At 40.8% G+C, this 16304-nt stretch overlaps 1 protein-coding gene across 1 annotated transcript; it reads left to right on the top strand.

Moving 5' to 3' along the window:
* The first annotated feature begins 12917 nt into the window (after positions 1–12917).
* LOC125461308 (troponin C, skeletal muscle-like) lies at positions 12918–15937 on the top strand. Its single transcript, XM_048549923.2, has 4 exons — positions 12918–13081; positions 13576–13690; positions 15426–15562; positions 15657–15937. Exons 1-4 carry the CDS (start codon positions 12952–12954, stop codon positions 15686–15688), a joined length of 414 nt encoding a protein of 137 aa, XP_048405880.1. The 5' UTR covers positions 12918–12951; the 3' UTR covers positions 15689–15937.
* The last annotated feature ends 367 nt before the right edge of the window (positions 15938–16304 follow it).

The raw sequence follows: 16304 nt of genomic DNA, 5'->3' as shown, positions 1-16304 counted from the left end.
TTCTCTTACTGCTTTGTACCCAAGTATTTTTTTTCCCAGGCACCTTTCCACCTCAGATGGCCACGTGTGTGGCAACATTGCACTCTTTTGACTGTGATTCTGCACTTGAGTACAAGTGATAATAAAATTTATGACTAAATTAACTCGCATCTTCATTAATTAGTCTGGAATAGTTTACTTCATTTTACTTATGATCAATGTCTTGGGTTTCCCATAGGGTGGTCAAATCTCAGATTGCAGCAGTTCTCACAGACACTCACATGGACCTTATACAATGGGGTTGAGCTGTTGGACTGAATGGCTGTATTTGTACTTAAATTCTATGAGCTGTGCAACACCAAACCAGCGCTGTCTTCACTTAATCTACACGTGAATGCCAATGCAATGATGTGCATTCCATTGACTGACCTAATGCCAACAACTATTTGAAACACAATGAAACTAATAACAACATGACAGTAATTCCTTAAATTTCTTCTCATATAACTTAAGGGTGTGTTCAACATGTTCAGTGCAGATGATGGTGGTGACATCAGCACCAAGGAGTTGAGTGAAGTGCTGAAAATCCTGGGTCAGAACCCCACTAGAGAACAGTTGGATGTCATCATTGAGCAAGTGAACGAAGTTGTTAAGAAAACATTTTTCAATCATACTTAGCAATTTCATTTTTTTCAAAAGTTATTTTGATCTCAAATGCTCCTGTTTAACAATAGGCAGTTCTTATATTTCAGTGTCCTCTTAAGTTAGGAAGCAACACCATTGAGTTTGAAGAGTCTTTGGTGATGATGGTGAGACAGATGAAAGAGGAGGCAAAAGGAAATTTTGAATAAGTGTTCACAGAATTGTTTCATTGTTTGATTCGTGAGTTTGGCCTTTAATACATTGGTGCCACTATAGCCATGCAGAAATTCCATTTTTTGGCATTAGTTTCTCCGTTGTATGCATTGTTTACAGAAAATTACACCTACTTCAAGCTAAACGTAGGGTAGGGATCTTGGATGCTCAGTTGCATGGACAGCTGGTTTGCAATGCGGAACTCACCACCAGTGATCTCTCTCTAATGAGAAAGCAGCCCAATGATCTGGTGAGACTACGGCGACCTTACATTTAAATTAATGTAACTAAATTAATTTAGCAATGAAGTACATCTCTTATTAAAAGTAAAATACTGCAGAAGCTGGTAATGACAAATAATAATAGGAAACCTCAGTTGGATTAGCTCCATCCATTGAGAGAGAAAAAAAGTTTCTTTTTAAGTCCAATATAACTTCTTTAGTACTGAAGTGAGATAGTAATATAGAAACATTTGGTACAAGAAACATTCCTAGTAGAACGAACAACTGCAAACATATATTGAACCTAATTTTTATCCACTCTGTACATCGCATGCAGTGACTTGCATCATATTATTGAAAAAGGATATTGAGGCACTGGAGATGGTGTTTAGAGGTTTTACAAGGATGATACCAGGAATTCTTGTGTATTCACATCCGGAAAAGATTAACGGTGCAGTCCATTTTCTCTTCAATAAAGAAGATTAAGGGGTGACCCATAGAAGTCTATCAAAGTAAAAAAAAAGTTTTTGATAGCTTGGACTGACAACATGTTTTCATTGGTGGGAGATGATGGACTAGTGAGCTATTTGCTCACACTAATGCTCCAGGGATAAAGAATCAAATCTCATCCTCTCAGCTGATGAACGAGATAACACAATTAATAAATCTGGAACATAAACACGGCTTTGTGAGGGGTAGGTCATGCCTCACAAACCTTATCGAGTTTTTTGAGGATGTGACTAGAAAAGTTGATGAGGGTCGAGCTGTGGATGTGGTGTATATGGACTTCAGTAAGGCATTTGATAAGGTTCCCCATGGTAGGCTCATTCAGAAGGTCAGGAGGAATGGGATACAGGGGAACTTAGCTGCTTGGATACAGAATTGGCTGGCCAACAGAAGACGGCGAGTGGTAGTAGAAGGAAAATATTCTGCCTGGAAGTCAGTGGTGAGTGGGGTTCCACAGGGCTCTGTCTTTGGGCCTCTACTGTTTGTAATTTTTATTAATGACTTGGATGAGGGGATTGAAGGACGGGTCAGCAAGTTTGCAGATGACACAAAGGTCGGAGGTGTCGTTGACAGTATAGAGGGCTGTTGTAGGCTGCAGCGGGACATTGACAGGATGCAGGGATGGGCTGAGAGGTGGCAGATGGAGTTCAACCTGGATAAATGCGAGGTGATGCATGTTGGAAGGTCGAATTTGAAAGCTGAGTACAGGATTAAGGATAGGATTCTTGGCAGTGTGGAGGAACAGAGGGATCTTGGTGTGCAGATACATAGATCCCTTAAAATGGCCACCCAAGTGGACAGGATTGTTAAGAAAGCATATGGTGTTTTGGCTTTCAATAACAGGGGGATTGAGTTTATGAGTCGTGAGATCTTGTTGCAGCTCTATAAAACTTTGGTTAGACCGCACTTGGAATACTGCGTCCAGTTCTGGTCGCCGTATTATAGGAAAGATGTGGATGCTTTGGAGAGGGTTCAGAGGAGGTTTACCAGGATGCTGCCTGGACTGGAGGGCTTATCTTATGACGAGAGGTTGACTGAGCTCGGTCTCTTTTCGTTGGAGAAAAGGAGGAGGAGAGGGGACCTAATTGAGGTATACAAGATAATGAGAGGCATAGATAGAGTTGATAGCCAGAGACTATTTCCCAGGGCAGAAATGGATAGCACGAGGAGTCATAGTTTTAAGCTGGTTGGTGGAAAGTATAGAGGGGATGTCAGAGGCGGGTTCCTTACACAGAGAGTTGTGAGAGCATGGAATGCGTTGCCAGCAGCAGTTGTGGATGCAAGGTCATTGGGGACATTTAAGAGACTGCTGGACATGCATATGGTCACAGAAATTTGAGGGTGCATACATGAGGATCAATGGTCGGCACAACATTGTGGGCTGAAGGGCCTGTTCTGTGCTGTACTGTTCTATGTTCTATGTTCTATAAAACTAACATCAGTGATGACTGTGACACGGTCATTCATTGTATTGAAAACCTATCGGGTTCACTAGTGTCCCTTAAAAAAGAAAATGTACCATCCTTACCTAGCTGGCCTAAATGTGACTCCAGACCAACAGAGATGTGTCTGATTCTTAACGACACTCTGAAATGGCTGAAGAGACAATGCTGTTCAAGAGCAATTAGGCATGGACATCAATGTTGTCCTTGTCAGCAACACACAGGTCCATGTAAAAAGCGATGGAGAACATAACTAGAGCAAAATGGAAGTATTCAGAAAAACTTTCATGACCAAAAATGTGGAACAACTGAGAGTGTGATGCAAGATTATGACTGCAATTAAGGGAAAGCTATATATGATCGAAAGGAATAGGGGATTACAATGACAGACTTATAAATGATTTCAGAGTAGAGGACACAATATTGAATTCAGGTCAAGAGTAATTTGAAACATTGTGTGAGAAGTGTAGCATGCTTAGACTGAACAGGCGACTTTGGACCTAGGGTATCTGAAGCTCTTTCCTGAGATTTTCATGCATTGTATTTGGATCTGTTTTATACCACTGATTAAAATGGATTACTGTGATTAGATTACATAATGTAAATTTCCAAGCAGGAAGAAAATGAAATTACATGGATCTGATCTGTTCTCATGTAGCAACTTCAATTTTGGTAAGATAGATAACGTTGCTGAATTGGAGACATTCAGATTTTCTCGCTGACTTGAGGAATGCTGATGGTTTCATCAATCGTGACAAGTTGAAAAGAAAATCATGACTGTTGGGCAGCCTGTTACAGAAATTGATGAACTCATGGTGGTGGGGGGGAAGGGCAATGATAGCAAACTTGACTTTGATGATATGTACAAATAATAAAATGAATAAAATACATTGGCGATGTTATATAGGTTTACTATTGAGCATTCAAAATATGTACATTTTCAATCAAACATTTTCTTTCCTTTACAGAATGAGTGAAGATAATGGAGAATGTCCAGTAAATGACCTACATTCCTCAGAAACCCATTATTCTCTCATTTCTTAAGAAGAGTCTTGCACTCTCTTAATAAAATCTATTGTTCCTATTGTCTTAAGGGTCAGCCCTGATTCCAGGATCGCCAAGCATAAATGATTCCACAATTAAATGAACTGTGTGTTGTTGGCCTTCTGCAGCCAACTGATCAGACATCAGAAATACACATGATGATTGTAAATAAATCAAAATCTGTTTGACAGGACTGGAGCTATTTACATAGCAGAGAGCTTCATAGCTGCTACAGTTCTCTCTTTGTGAGGAAGAAGCAATCTCCTTTGTATGAAACACATAGTGATTTTGCTACCTCAATGGAACACAGCTCAAGTTATTCAAAAACCTTTCCAAATAAAGTTAATTTCAATTTTTTTTCCAGAATGTTGTTGTTGCACTTCATTTGGTGAATGACACAGATTCTCCAGACTTTTATTCCCTATTTTCAGCAGGTGACAACATTCAATTATATCATTCAAAAGAGGTTTATATGTTGGCAGCAAAGCCATTCTCATTTATATGGCAGACCTTTCATGACCACAGGATATCTCAACAGGTGTCATAACTGGTGAAGTATTTTTAAAGCATATTCAGTATTTCATGAAGGATACACAGTCACCAACCAACACACAGCAAACTCTATGTAACTAGATAACCCGTACTTGTGATGTTGTGAGGAATAAATTTTGGCCACTCCTGCTCGTCTCAATATCCCATGATCCACAGATGGTGGCTGTCACCCAAAAGGCAAAGTAGCTGGAATGCAACATTCCCTCAGTATTACACTGGCCATTGTCGACAGGTCCAATTGTCAGTCTAGAAACCACAACTTTTGCATTCACAGACAAGAGTGCTTCAAACACTGCCATAACAAGCTACTATTGCTGAAAGCTCACTTGAAGATTGTTAAAAATAAAAATATTGCAATTATGTTTAACCGTAGATTCCATACAATGTTGAAGCAGGCCATTCCCTGAAAGCCTGGTAGAAGTAACAGCAACATGGATAAATTTGAAACTGTAGATGTGATGTACTTGACTATCCAAGAGACGTTTGATAAGTTACCACATCAAAATTACGAAATGATGTAAAGGTTATGTTGAAGAGGGTGACAAATAAGCGTGGATAGTCATTGGCTGGCCAACAGTAAGCAGAGGTATAATTCAAGGTAACAAAATGTGGAGCTGGATGAACACAGCAGGCCAAGCAGCATCTTAGGAGCACAAAAGCTGACGTTTCGGGCCTAGACCCTTCATCAGAAAAGAGGTATAATCAGAAAAGAGGTATAATTCAGTAATTTTCAGGTGGGTAAGATGTGTCTAGTAGAGTACTACTGAGATTAGATATTTATGGTAATTCTGAATGATTGATGAAGGAAACATATGTATAGTAGCTGCATATGTTGATGGCACAAAGATAAGTAGGGGATAAATTCTGAGGATACTATAACATGTCTACAATGAGGTCCAAGGAGAAGTGATTGAGCAAAATTGGCATATAGAGTATAAGGTGGGAATGTGCCGTTTGGCAGGAAGAATTGAAAAGCAGTTTGTGATTTAGTGGTATGAATTTGCAGAACTTATTCTTACATTGAAATATGTATGCTTTCATATATGAGTCATAAAAGGTTTCTTTGTAGGTTAAACTATTCATTTGGAAGGCAAAAGGGTTTCTAAAAATTAATAGAAAATAACATGCAGCGAAATGTTTAATGGTATTCAGTTATGAGTTGAAATAGAATGCTGAAATCTGAAAAGGCAAATGCCGAAAATGGAGACCCCACATTCACATTAGCACAAAGAGGAGATGAGACTATGTTGCTTCATGTCACTTGAATACATAGGATGTTGGTAGATAAAATAGTAAAGAAAAGAAGGAGTAGGAGGTGTACGATTCTCTCTGATGGTTAAAGGTATGTAGGAGAGCAGTGGCTAGTGGTAAGAGACAAAGTCGGCTTAATGCTATAGCTTAAACAGGAATTTACCATGAGTTGATCATTCTCCGTTGGACTTTAGGAGTTTGGAATGCAAGGTGAAATTTGGCAGCAAACAGGAATTAGGAATAACAGATATTTGATGGGACTGTACGAATGGAACCCTCAATATGAGCTGGAAATTGAGGAGCAAATAATAGGGTTGTAGGGGATTTTAACTTTCCAAATGTAGAGTGGGACTGCCGTAGTGTAAAGTACTTGGATAGGGAGAAATTTGTTAACTGTGTTTAGGAAAGATTTCTCAGTCAAATGCAGATGGGCCAACCAGGAAGAGGGCAAAATGTCATCCTCTTGGGAAATAAAGCAGAGCAAGTAACTGAGATGTCTGTCAGGGAGCACTTTGGGGCCAGTGACTGTAATACTATTGGACTTTTAATTGTTTTGGAAAAGGACAGGTTTTGCCTGAAAGTTAAATTTTTAAACTGGGGTGGGGCCAATGTTGATGGTCTTCAACAATAGCTTTCAAAAATTGATTGGGGGAGGCTGTAAGCAGGTGAAGGGATGTCTGGGAAGTGGGAGGGTTTATGTACTGAGATAAGGAGAGTTCAGGGACTGCATCTTCCTGTTAGTGTGAAGGCCAAGGCTGGCAGGAGTAGGGAACACTGGATGGCCAGAGATATTGAAGCTCTGGTCAAGAAAAAGAAGTAAACGTATGTCGGCTGTAGAGAGTGAGGAACAAGTGAATTCCATGAGGAGTATAATGGGTGTAAAAGTACGCTTAAGAGGGAAAGCATGGCAGCACAAAGGGAACATGACAAGACTTTGGCAAATAAGATAAAGGAGGATCCGAAGAGATCCTGCAATAGTATGGGGCCCATTCAAGATTGATGAAACCAGCTATGTTTGGAACCAGACAGGATTCATGAGGTCTTAATCAAATATTTGTCGCCAGTATTGGCCATGGAGAAAGACATGAAAGCCAGGGAGCTTGACAAAACGACCATCAATGTCTCAAAAAATGAAATGGAGTTGATGGAGGTCATAAAACATACAGGTAGATTAAATCCCCAGAGCCTGTTCAATGTGAGCCAGGACATTGGGTGAAGCTAGGAGAAAAAGTTTCATGGCCCTAAGCAGAGCTATTTGTAACATCAACAGACACAGGTGAGTTGTCAGAACATTAGAGGGTGGCAAATGTTGTGTCATTATTTAAGAAAGGCTGCAAGGAAAAGCCAGGGTAAGGCACAAATGGAATCTGCTGCCAGAGTAAGTGGTAGAGTTGTGTACAATTTCAACGTTTAGAAGAGACGTGGGCAGGTACATGGATTGGATTTGGAGGGATATGGACCAAAATCAGGCAAATGGGATAGTTCATTTCAGGAAGCCTGGTCAGCATGGACATGTTGGGCCGAAGCACCTGTCTCCATGCTGCATGATTCTATGATTCCATGAATCTAGTCACATCTGAGATGGAGGAAGCAAGCTCCCATATCACAACAGAAATACTTTTCTCTGGAGCTCCTCATCACAAATGTGAACACTTCTGTACCTGTCACTTCTACAACAAGGAAGAATGAGACATCAAGTTAAAATATGAGGGAAGAATTCCAAAGTAAAGTATGAGGGAAGTATTCCAAAAGTGGCCTAACCAACAGCCTGTACAGGTGCAAAATGATCTCCCAACTTCAATACTCAAACCACTGACCAATAAAGGCAAACATATCAAATGCCTTCTTCACTATCCTGGTGACCTGAGACCCCACATTTAATGAACTGTGAACCTGAACTCCAAGGTCTCTTTATTCAACAACACTCCCCAGGACCTTACAGTTAAGTATATAAATCCTGTCCTGAATTGCCTTTCTAATATGCAGCAGCTCACATTTATCCAAATTCAAAGAATAAATAAAACCATTCAAAAAAATGTGGACAGAAAAGGCAATCCAGGAGACGCAGGAAATGTGGGTGACAGTCCTACTCGGTATCCTGATGCGCTTATGAGTTTTCCCAAAACACAATAAAGGATTCACACCATTTGGATTAATGAGCACTTGAGCTCAGCAGTTGTTCTTGAAGGATTAATTTTGAGATAGGTCAATGCAGGATCACTCAATGGAATAATCTGTGAATATGTCAGGGAACTAAGTAAACCAGATTATAGGGTTGCTTTATCATTAGAGAGAGATGACTGCTGGCGAGTTTAACTTGAGGGTGTAAGTAGGAACTATGATCCCCCACTTACCACATTGCCTCATGATATACTGTTCCCCAACCTGGCTTAATAACTGTGAATTTTCTTTTATCATACTTGGAACTGGAGCCATTCTGCATGGCCCACATGATTTTGGATACAAGTCTGCATTTGTATGATTACACAATTTGCACACTTTCTCCAATTTTCACATTTGTAACTATTTGACACAGCGGAACCCCTTATACAGTCACTGTTGGCGGTGTTCAGATTACATTCCTTGCTTGATAAACTCCCATTTTAACAAAGTGTGAAGCTGGATGAATACAGCAGGCCAAGCAGCATCTCAGGAGCACAAAAGCTGATGTTTCGGGCCTAGACCCTTCATCAGAGAGGGGGATGGGGAGAGGGTTCTGGAATAAATAGGGACAGAGTGGGAGGCAGACCGAAGGTGGAGAGAAAAGAAGATAGGTGGACAGGAGAGTATAGGTGGGGAGGAAGGGAGGGGATAGGTCACTCCAGGGAAGATGGACAGGTCAAAGAGGTGGGTTGAGTTTAGTAGGTAGGAAATGGAGGTGCGGCTTGAGGTGGGAGGAAGGGATGGGTGAGAGGATGAACACGTTAGGGAGGCAGAGACAGGCTTGGCTGGTTTTGGGATGCAGTGGGGGGAGGGGGAGATTTTGAAGCTGGTGAAGTCCACATTGATACCATGGGGCTGCAGGGTTCCCAAACGGAATATGAGTTGCTGTCCCTGAAACCTTCGGATGGCATCATTGTGGCACTGCAGGAGGCCCATGATGGACATGTCATCTGAGGAATGGGAGGGGGAGTTAAAATGGTTCGTGACTGGGAAGTGCAGTTGTTTATTGCAAACCGAGCGGAGGTGTTCTGCAAAGCGGTCCGCAAGCCTCCGCGTGGTTTCCCCAATGTAGAGGTAGCCACACCGGGTACAATGGATACAGTATATCACATTGGCAGATGTGCAGGTGAACATCTGCTTAATATGGAAAGTCATTTTGGGGCCTGGGGTGGGGGTGAGGGAGGAGGTGTGGGTGCAAGTGTAGCTCTCACTGCGGTTGCAGGGGAAGGTTCCAGGTGTGGTGGAGTTGGAGGGGTGTGGAGCGGATAAGGGAGTCACGGAGAGAGTGGTCTCTCTGGAAGGCAGACAAGGGTGGGGATGGAAAAATGTCTTGGGTGGTGGGGTTAGATTGGAGATGGCAGAAGTGTCGGAGGACGATGCGTTGTATCCGGAGGTTGGTGGGGTGGGATGTGAGGGATGTGTTGTGGGAAATGCGGGAGACATGGTCAAGGGCGTTCGACTCCCATTGTGTTGTCTTCTCAGCCATGGATGTTGCAGACTTGCTGCAGGTCAGGCTGCTCTGGATGAGATCCCACTTTGGTGCAAAACAATGAGAATGGACATTGATATGCTCCCTTCCTCAAGTGAGGATGTTCATTCAAGTAGCGTAACCCCCACTCCGATTTTTAACACCTTTATGCATTTTAATTGCCCTTTACTGAAGTCGCTGCACACCAACACTGCAGTATCCATCCTGTCATAATCTATGTGTGTGGTGTCTTTTGGGTCTCAGTGATTCCAGATGGCAACAACGTTTTTCCCTTTCATGCTCCCACAGTGATATAGATCTTACTGTCTATATGCTGATCACAAATATCTGTTGTTTGAACAGTCAGCTAAATTTAAAACAAAAAGACAATCATCATTAGACATCTGGGGCTTGGTATCTTTGTAATTGGGTCCAATACATGTATATTCCCTTCCTGCACATGTCAGGTATCACTTGCACAGATATCACTATTCAGCATTACTTTGCTGAATCCCACCCAATGGAGTTTCTGACAATATATTTTTACCACTACATGCTCATCCACCTATTGCACATCAGGTTGCTGAAGAGGTCATGGTGGTTTGAGATCCTGTCAATTGCCTTTACACTCCCGTTGATCTATTCCCTCCTGAAACAACTCCCTGAGTTGCTTACTGTGACAATATTGTGCCTTGAATAGATATGTTCTGTCTTGTTTCTCTTGTGGAAGAGCATTTACACAGAGATGTAATATCTCTTTTAAACAGGCAATTGGGAAACAACTTTGAATTCTCACTGGTGTTTCTTTTTTATGAATGAAAGACAAAAGAATCACGAGTAGATATGGTTAGGCTCACACCGAGATTCAAATGATTGTGATTTTGCTTTTAGTTAGATACTGGTCTGCTGGTTGCTGAAGCTGAAAGCTTGAGTTCTCTGCGGCTCGAGTGAAGACCTGGACAGAAAGGCTTCCTCTTAAAACCTAAAAGAGGCAGATTGTTTCTTTCACTGCTGCTGCCGAGTGAACTGGAGAGAGGCAGCATGTGAGAATAATGACTGTGTTGCTGAAATGCCTTTGCCAATGATGTGTTTATGGGATGCTGCTACATTGGAACAATTGATGGTGAATGCTTAACTAATACAGTACCTTCTGAACAATTTTTATCGAACAAAGTGATGCTTTTTTTATTTTTCTTCATTACAACTATATTGTAAGATTAAAGTATGATTTGATTAAAGGTCAGTGGTGGACCAATCAGACAAAATCTGGTGCACAGTGCCGTACACTTCCTTCTCAAATAATGTATAAAGGTTATGGTCTAGGCTACCATCATAATACATTTTGGGGCATATCTGGTCTGGTCCATAACTCTTACATGCAGTTCTATCAGGCATTGTCGAACTTGTTCCCATTGAGAGCCTTACGCTTTCCCACCAGTAACTATTTCCTCCAGAAATTTCATTGCTCATGCTGTGTTCCTGAAGTGTTAAGCCAGTGGACAGTAGTTTGTAACCTAATGAGAGTTGTAGGAGAAATCTGCTGAAGATCTTCCTGTTTGCTGAATGCTCCAAGCCAGCAACGTCGTGAGAGTTCAGTTCATTCTTTCCACCATCCCACAACTTTGGGGATGGTAGGGCATGTGGAAGTTGTTTTGTGGCCATTAGTTAATCACCACTGGTTTCCAGGTATCTATGACCACTTTTCTGATGAAATGGGCTGCCAGATCAGTATCCATTTGAGTGGGGTCTCCCCACCAGGCAATCACATCCTTGGCTAATATCCTTGCGATGGTGTTTGCAGTGCAATTCCAAGACTTGAATGCCTCCAGCCCATTGGCAGTGATCCATTATAGCTAAACAGTATCTTTCTTCCTCAGCATGGAAGGGATAAGCCCTATAAAAACTATCTGAATGGTTTCTCATGGTTCTCTTGATCTGGGTTGACTGTGTATTTTAATATGGATAGCGATCCCAAGGATTCATTGCCCTCAGGGTAGATATTGTTGGCAATACTTCACGACCTATGTTTTGAGAGTCAGCTTCCACCAATCTATTTATCATGACTTTCCTCCCATGGTGATCAATGCCATGGTGTAATCCGAACAGTATTTTCTGGTGCGTCCTGAGACATTACTTTGATGCAGTGGCTCTGTTATTGCAGCAAAATTGGATGTCAAATTTTGGAAGTAGTTAAAGTGACCCAGAACTTTCATCATTCCCCTTACACTAGTTGCATGTGATGGAATACTTCCCAATTGCCTGAATGAGTTCGGCTCCAACCTCACTCAAAAGCCATCACATCATCTAGCACAAAGAAGCCTATTGATTGGCATCACATTCATAAAAGTTCATTCCATCAATCACCAACTCAATGGCTGTAATGTGTACCATAAACAAGATGCACCACAGAAATTCACCAAAGTTCCATAGAAAAAACATCCTCAACCTATAATCTCTATCACCTGGAAGGACAATGGCAGTAAGTACATGGGAACACCACCACCTGCACACTCCCCTCCAAGCTACTCATCACCCTGACTTGAAAATATATCCCTATTCCCTCTTTGTTGTTGGGTCAAAATCCTGGAACACCCTCCATGCAGGCATTGTGTGCCCAACGGCACCAAATGGACTGCAGTGGTTCAAGACATGCAACACCTTCTCAAGGGTAATGAGAGATGGACAATAAATACTGACCCAGCCATTGATGACGACATTCTGTGAATGAATTTTATAAAAATAGCTTCAAAATGCGGATGGTTTCATCAATGCCAGTCAGTCATTAATTGCAGACATCTCCCATTGGTAGCAGCTCGCTACATCTTTATCCATGTGCTGGACAGGTATCAAGAATGACCTGCATGGAGGGAGATCCTTACCTAGAAACAGCTACTTACAGAATCTGGAAGTTGGCCTGGAAAAGTGGAGAAATCTCATAAAGATCACGGAATCTCGAGAGTTCCAAAAAGCATTTTTTGTGCTGGGTTTTCAATGACTGCGTTCTCTATTTAGAAATCATGTAGACTGGCATTTTGGTGCTTTCAGTGGCCTGTCATTTTAGTTCTCCGCCCTGATATCTTTCGGACAAACGGAAGATCTGTGATCCAATGAAAGACAGTGAAGACTGATGACGGAACAGTCAGTCTTCAGGGACCAAAGGAAATTGAGATGGGGCAAGAAAATAAACAAATAAACCAAAATGTGCCTCGAGTAGGTGTGCAGCCAGCTAAACAAAAATTAAAAAGGAAAGAAAAGGAAACAAAATAGAGGACGCTGAAATGGAATGAAATGCTTGTGTCCCTCCGGCTATAAAATGCCGAATTAGAACACAGTTTGTTACCTTGACCTTCCTTGGAACAGTGCAGCAGGCCAAGTCAATGTCAGCCTCAGGGCAGGGTGAGGTATTAAAATGAACACTCACTGAAAGCTCAGGAACATTCTTACGAGCTGTGCTGAAGTGTTCAGCAAAATGGTCTTCCAATCTGTGTGTTTGCTCGGTCCAACGTACAGGAGACTCCAAATTGTGCTGTGTGTAATTTTACTTTGTGATGTTAATTCTTCAACGATTCTTTCTGGAGCAGATAAGGAAAGTACAGGAGGTAAAATGGCTGTTCTACTTTCCAGACTAATTTAAGAAGGACGGCAATGTTAACTATTAACTTCTTTCTTTAGTTTTCTATTTGTTACCTGAAGGTAATTCTTAGCTTTCTAACTTTTTTTCTTTTATTCATTCATATCTAAGTTTTTTAGACCTTGGCACATTTGTTCCTGAGATGGGTCCATGTGTGGAAACATTATACACTTTTCACTGTACTCCTGTAATTCTGTTCGTGAGTACACATGGTAATGAAATCTAAGTGTAAATTAATTCACATCTTCACTAACTAACACATAACGGTTTACCCCACTTCACGTGTGATCGATGTCTTAGATTTCCCAAAAGGCAGTCAAATCTCAGATTGCACCAGTTCTCAAAAACACTGACATGCAGCTTAAACTTTGGTAATTTCTCATCTTTTCAAAATCAGTTCATTCTCAAAAGCTCATGATTAAAAATAGACAGATCCCATGTTTCAGTGTGTTCTTAACTTAGGAAGCGGCAACATTGACTATGAAGGGCTCTGGTTGAAGATGGCGAGGCAGAAGAAAGAGGAGGCAAAAAGAACATACGAAGCAGAAATGGAAGATTACTTTCGTGCATGTGACATGTGAGTTTGATGTTTGAGTAATTTGGTAGAAGTATGGCTATGTAGAAATTCCATTTTGCAATAGTTTCTCCACTGTACACAGAGATAAATGAAAGAACTTTCTCAAAGATTAGCAAAGTAAAGAGAAAAGCATACATGCTTGAAGCTAAATAGTGGGCCGGGGTCCATTAGCCCAGTTGCCTGGACAGCTGATTACAGTATAGACTAAAGCCAACAGTGTGGGTTTAATTCCTGCACCAGCTGATGTTTCCAGGAGAAACTCTCCATCTCAACTCTGAACTCAGGACTCTCGGTGACCTTCAGGTTAAACTAACCATCACTCATCACTCCCATCTCTTTCTAATGAAAAATAACAGCCCTATGATCTGATGAGATTGTGCTGACTTTACCTCTAAGTTAAAGTAAGTAAGCCATTTTAAGAAAAAAATACATTTTTCGTACAAAATACTTCAGAAGCTTGTAATCTGAAATAATGAGACAAACTCTCAGTAAATTTAGCACCAACTTTAGAGGCAGGAAAACAAAGCTTTTGTTTGTGTCCAACATAACTTCTTCAAATCTAAAGTGAGGTAGAAATGTAGAAACATTTGGTGCTAGAAACATTTCTAGCAAAACTAGCAACTGTCCAACATGTATTGAAATTTGTTTCATCTGCATTGTATGTCACACACACAAGACTTTCCATCATTTCATAAAAAGGATATTAGTGGCACCAGAGGTAGTGCTTCAAGGATTTACAAAGGTGAGACTAGAAAATCTTAAGTATTCACATCAGGAAAAGATGAACAGTTGAGTCTATTTTTGCTTCAATAATGAAGAATCAAGGGTGATCCAAAGACGTATGTAAAATTCATCGATGTTTTGACTATTTGGCAGACAGCATGTTTTCACTTCAGGGAGACGGGAAGATCGTGGAAATGTCACTGGGCTAGCATTCAAACAGTCCAAATTCTTTCAGATTTCATCCTGTCAGCTGGTGAAAACTCAATCAAAGAATCTGTAGCATAACATTAATGTCAGTGATGACTGTGACAACTGTCACTGATTGTTGTGAAAGTCTCGTGTTCTTTATGGAAGAAAATTTGCCATCTTCAACTCAGTAGTCTGAATGTGTCTTCAGACCAGTAGAAATATGTCTGATTTGTAACTGCATTCTGAAATTACTGAACAAGCAACACCGTTCAAGAGCAAATGGGCATGGACAGCAATCCTCGTAAGCGATACCCAGATCCATGTACAAAGCTCTGGAGAACATAAGTAGAGAAAATCAATAGAAGATTTTCAGAACAAAAAAACTGTCATGACCAAAAATGTGGAAAAACAGACAGTGTGATTCCAGATTATAATAGCAATTGACGGGAAGCTAGGTATGATTGAATGTAATAGAAGGTAAAATGGCAAATTCTTTGTAATTGCTTTCAGAGTAGAGGGCATCATATTCAGTTCAGGTCATGAGTAAGTTGAGGCATTGTGTGGGAAGTGTAGCTTTCTCGGATTGAACAGATGACTTTCGACCTAAGGTTTCTGAAGCTGTTTCTTGAGATGTTCACACATGATATCGAGACCTGTTTTCGACCTGTAATGGAGTATTTGATTAGATTTAATAATGTAAATTTCCAGGCAGGAAACAAAGTGAAATGAGGTGGACCTGATCCTTCTCATGTCGCAACTTCTATTTGGTCAGGTGGATAACATTGCTGAATTGGAGGCATTCAGATTTTCTTGCTGACTCTAGGAATTCTGATGGTTTCATCAATCGTGATGAGCTGCAGTATATCATCGATGGTTCTGGGAAGCCTTATACAGAGGAGGAAATTCATGAATTCATGAGACAATCAGACAAAAACAATGATGGCAAACTTGATGTTGATGGTATGTCCAAATAATTAAAACAAATTTATTAGTGATATGATATTGGTTTACTGTTAAGCATTTAAAACAATCATATACCTTCCCCCCTCTACAGAATGGGTGATGGTGATGGAGAACGTCCAGTAAATAACCAACATCCCTCAGGAACCCATTGTGATCCAACAATATAATGAGCTGTGTGCTGTTGCCCTTCTCAAGCCAACTGATCAGGCATCTGAAATACACATGATGAGTGCAAATAATTCAAAATCTGTTTGACAGGACTGAAGCTACATTTATAGCTGAGAGCTTCATAGCTGCTACAGTTTTCTCTTTGTGAGGAAGAAGCCATCTCTCCTGAAACACTTAGTCATTTTTCCACCAGCACGGAACGCTGCACAGTTTATTTGCAAACATATCCTAATAAAGCAAATGTCAATGCTTTTTCTGGCCAGTTGTTGTTGCATTTCATTTGGAGAATGCCATGGATTCTCTAGATTTTTATTCTCTATTTTCAGCAGGTGACAACGTTCAATTATATCATTCAAAACACTTTTATATATTGGCATCAAAACCATTGGCATTTAAACGGCACGTCTTTCATGACCATGGGAAAACTCAATAGGTATTATAAACAGTGAAGTGTTTTTAAATTATTCAGCATTTCACGAAGGATACAAAGCTCCCAAACTGCATGCAGCAAAATCCTCATAACTAGATACACCGTTCTTCTTAGGTTGTGAGTAATTAATAATGGCCTCTG

The sequence above is a fragment of the Stegostoma tigrinum genome, chromosome 19 (genome assembly GCF_030684315.1).
Source record: "Stegostoma tigrinum isolate sSteTig4 chromosome 19, sSteTig4.hap1, whole genome shotgun sequence".
NCBI lineage: Eukaryota > Metazoa > Chordata > Chondrichthyes > Orectolobiformes > Stegostomatidae > Stegostoma > Stegostoma tigrinum.
The sequence above is the reverse complement of the archived record's forward strand: the minus strand, read 5'-3'. Positions and strand labels throughout refer to the sequence as shown.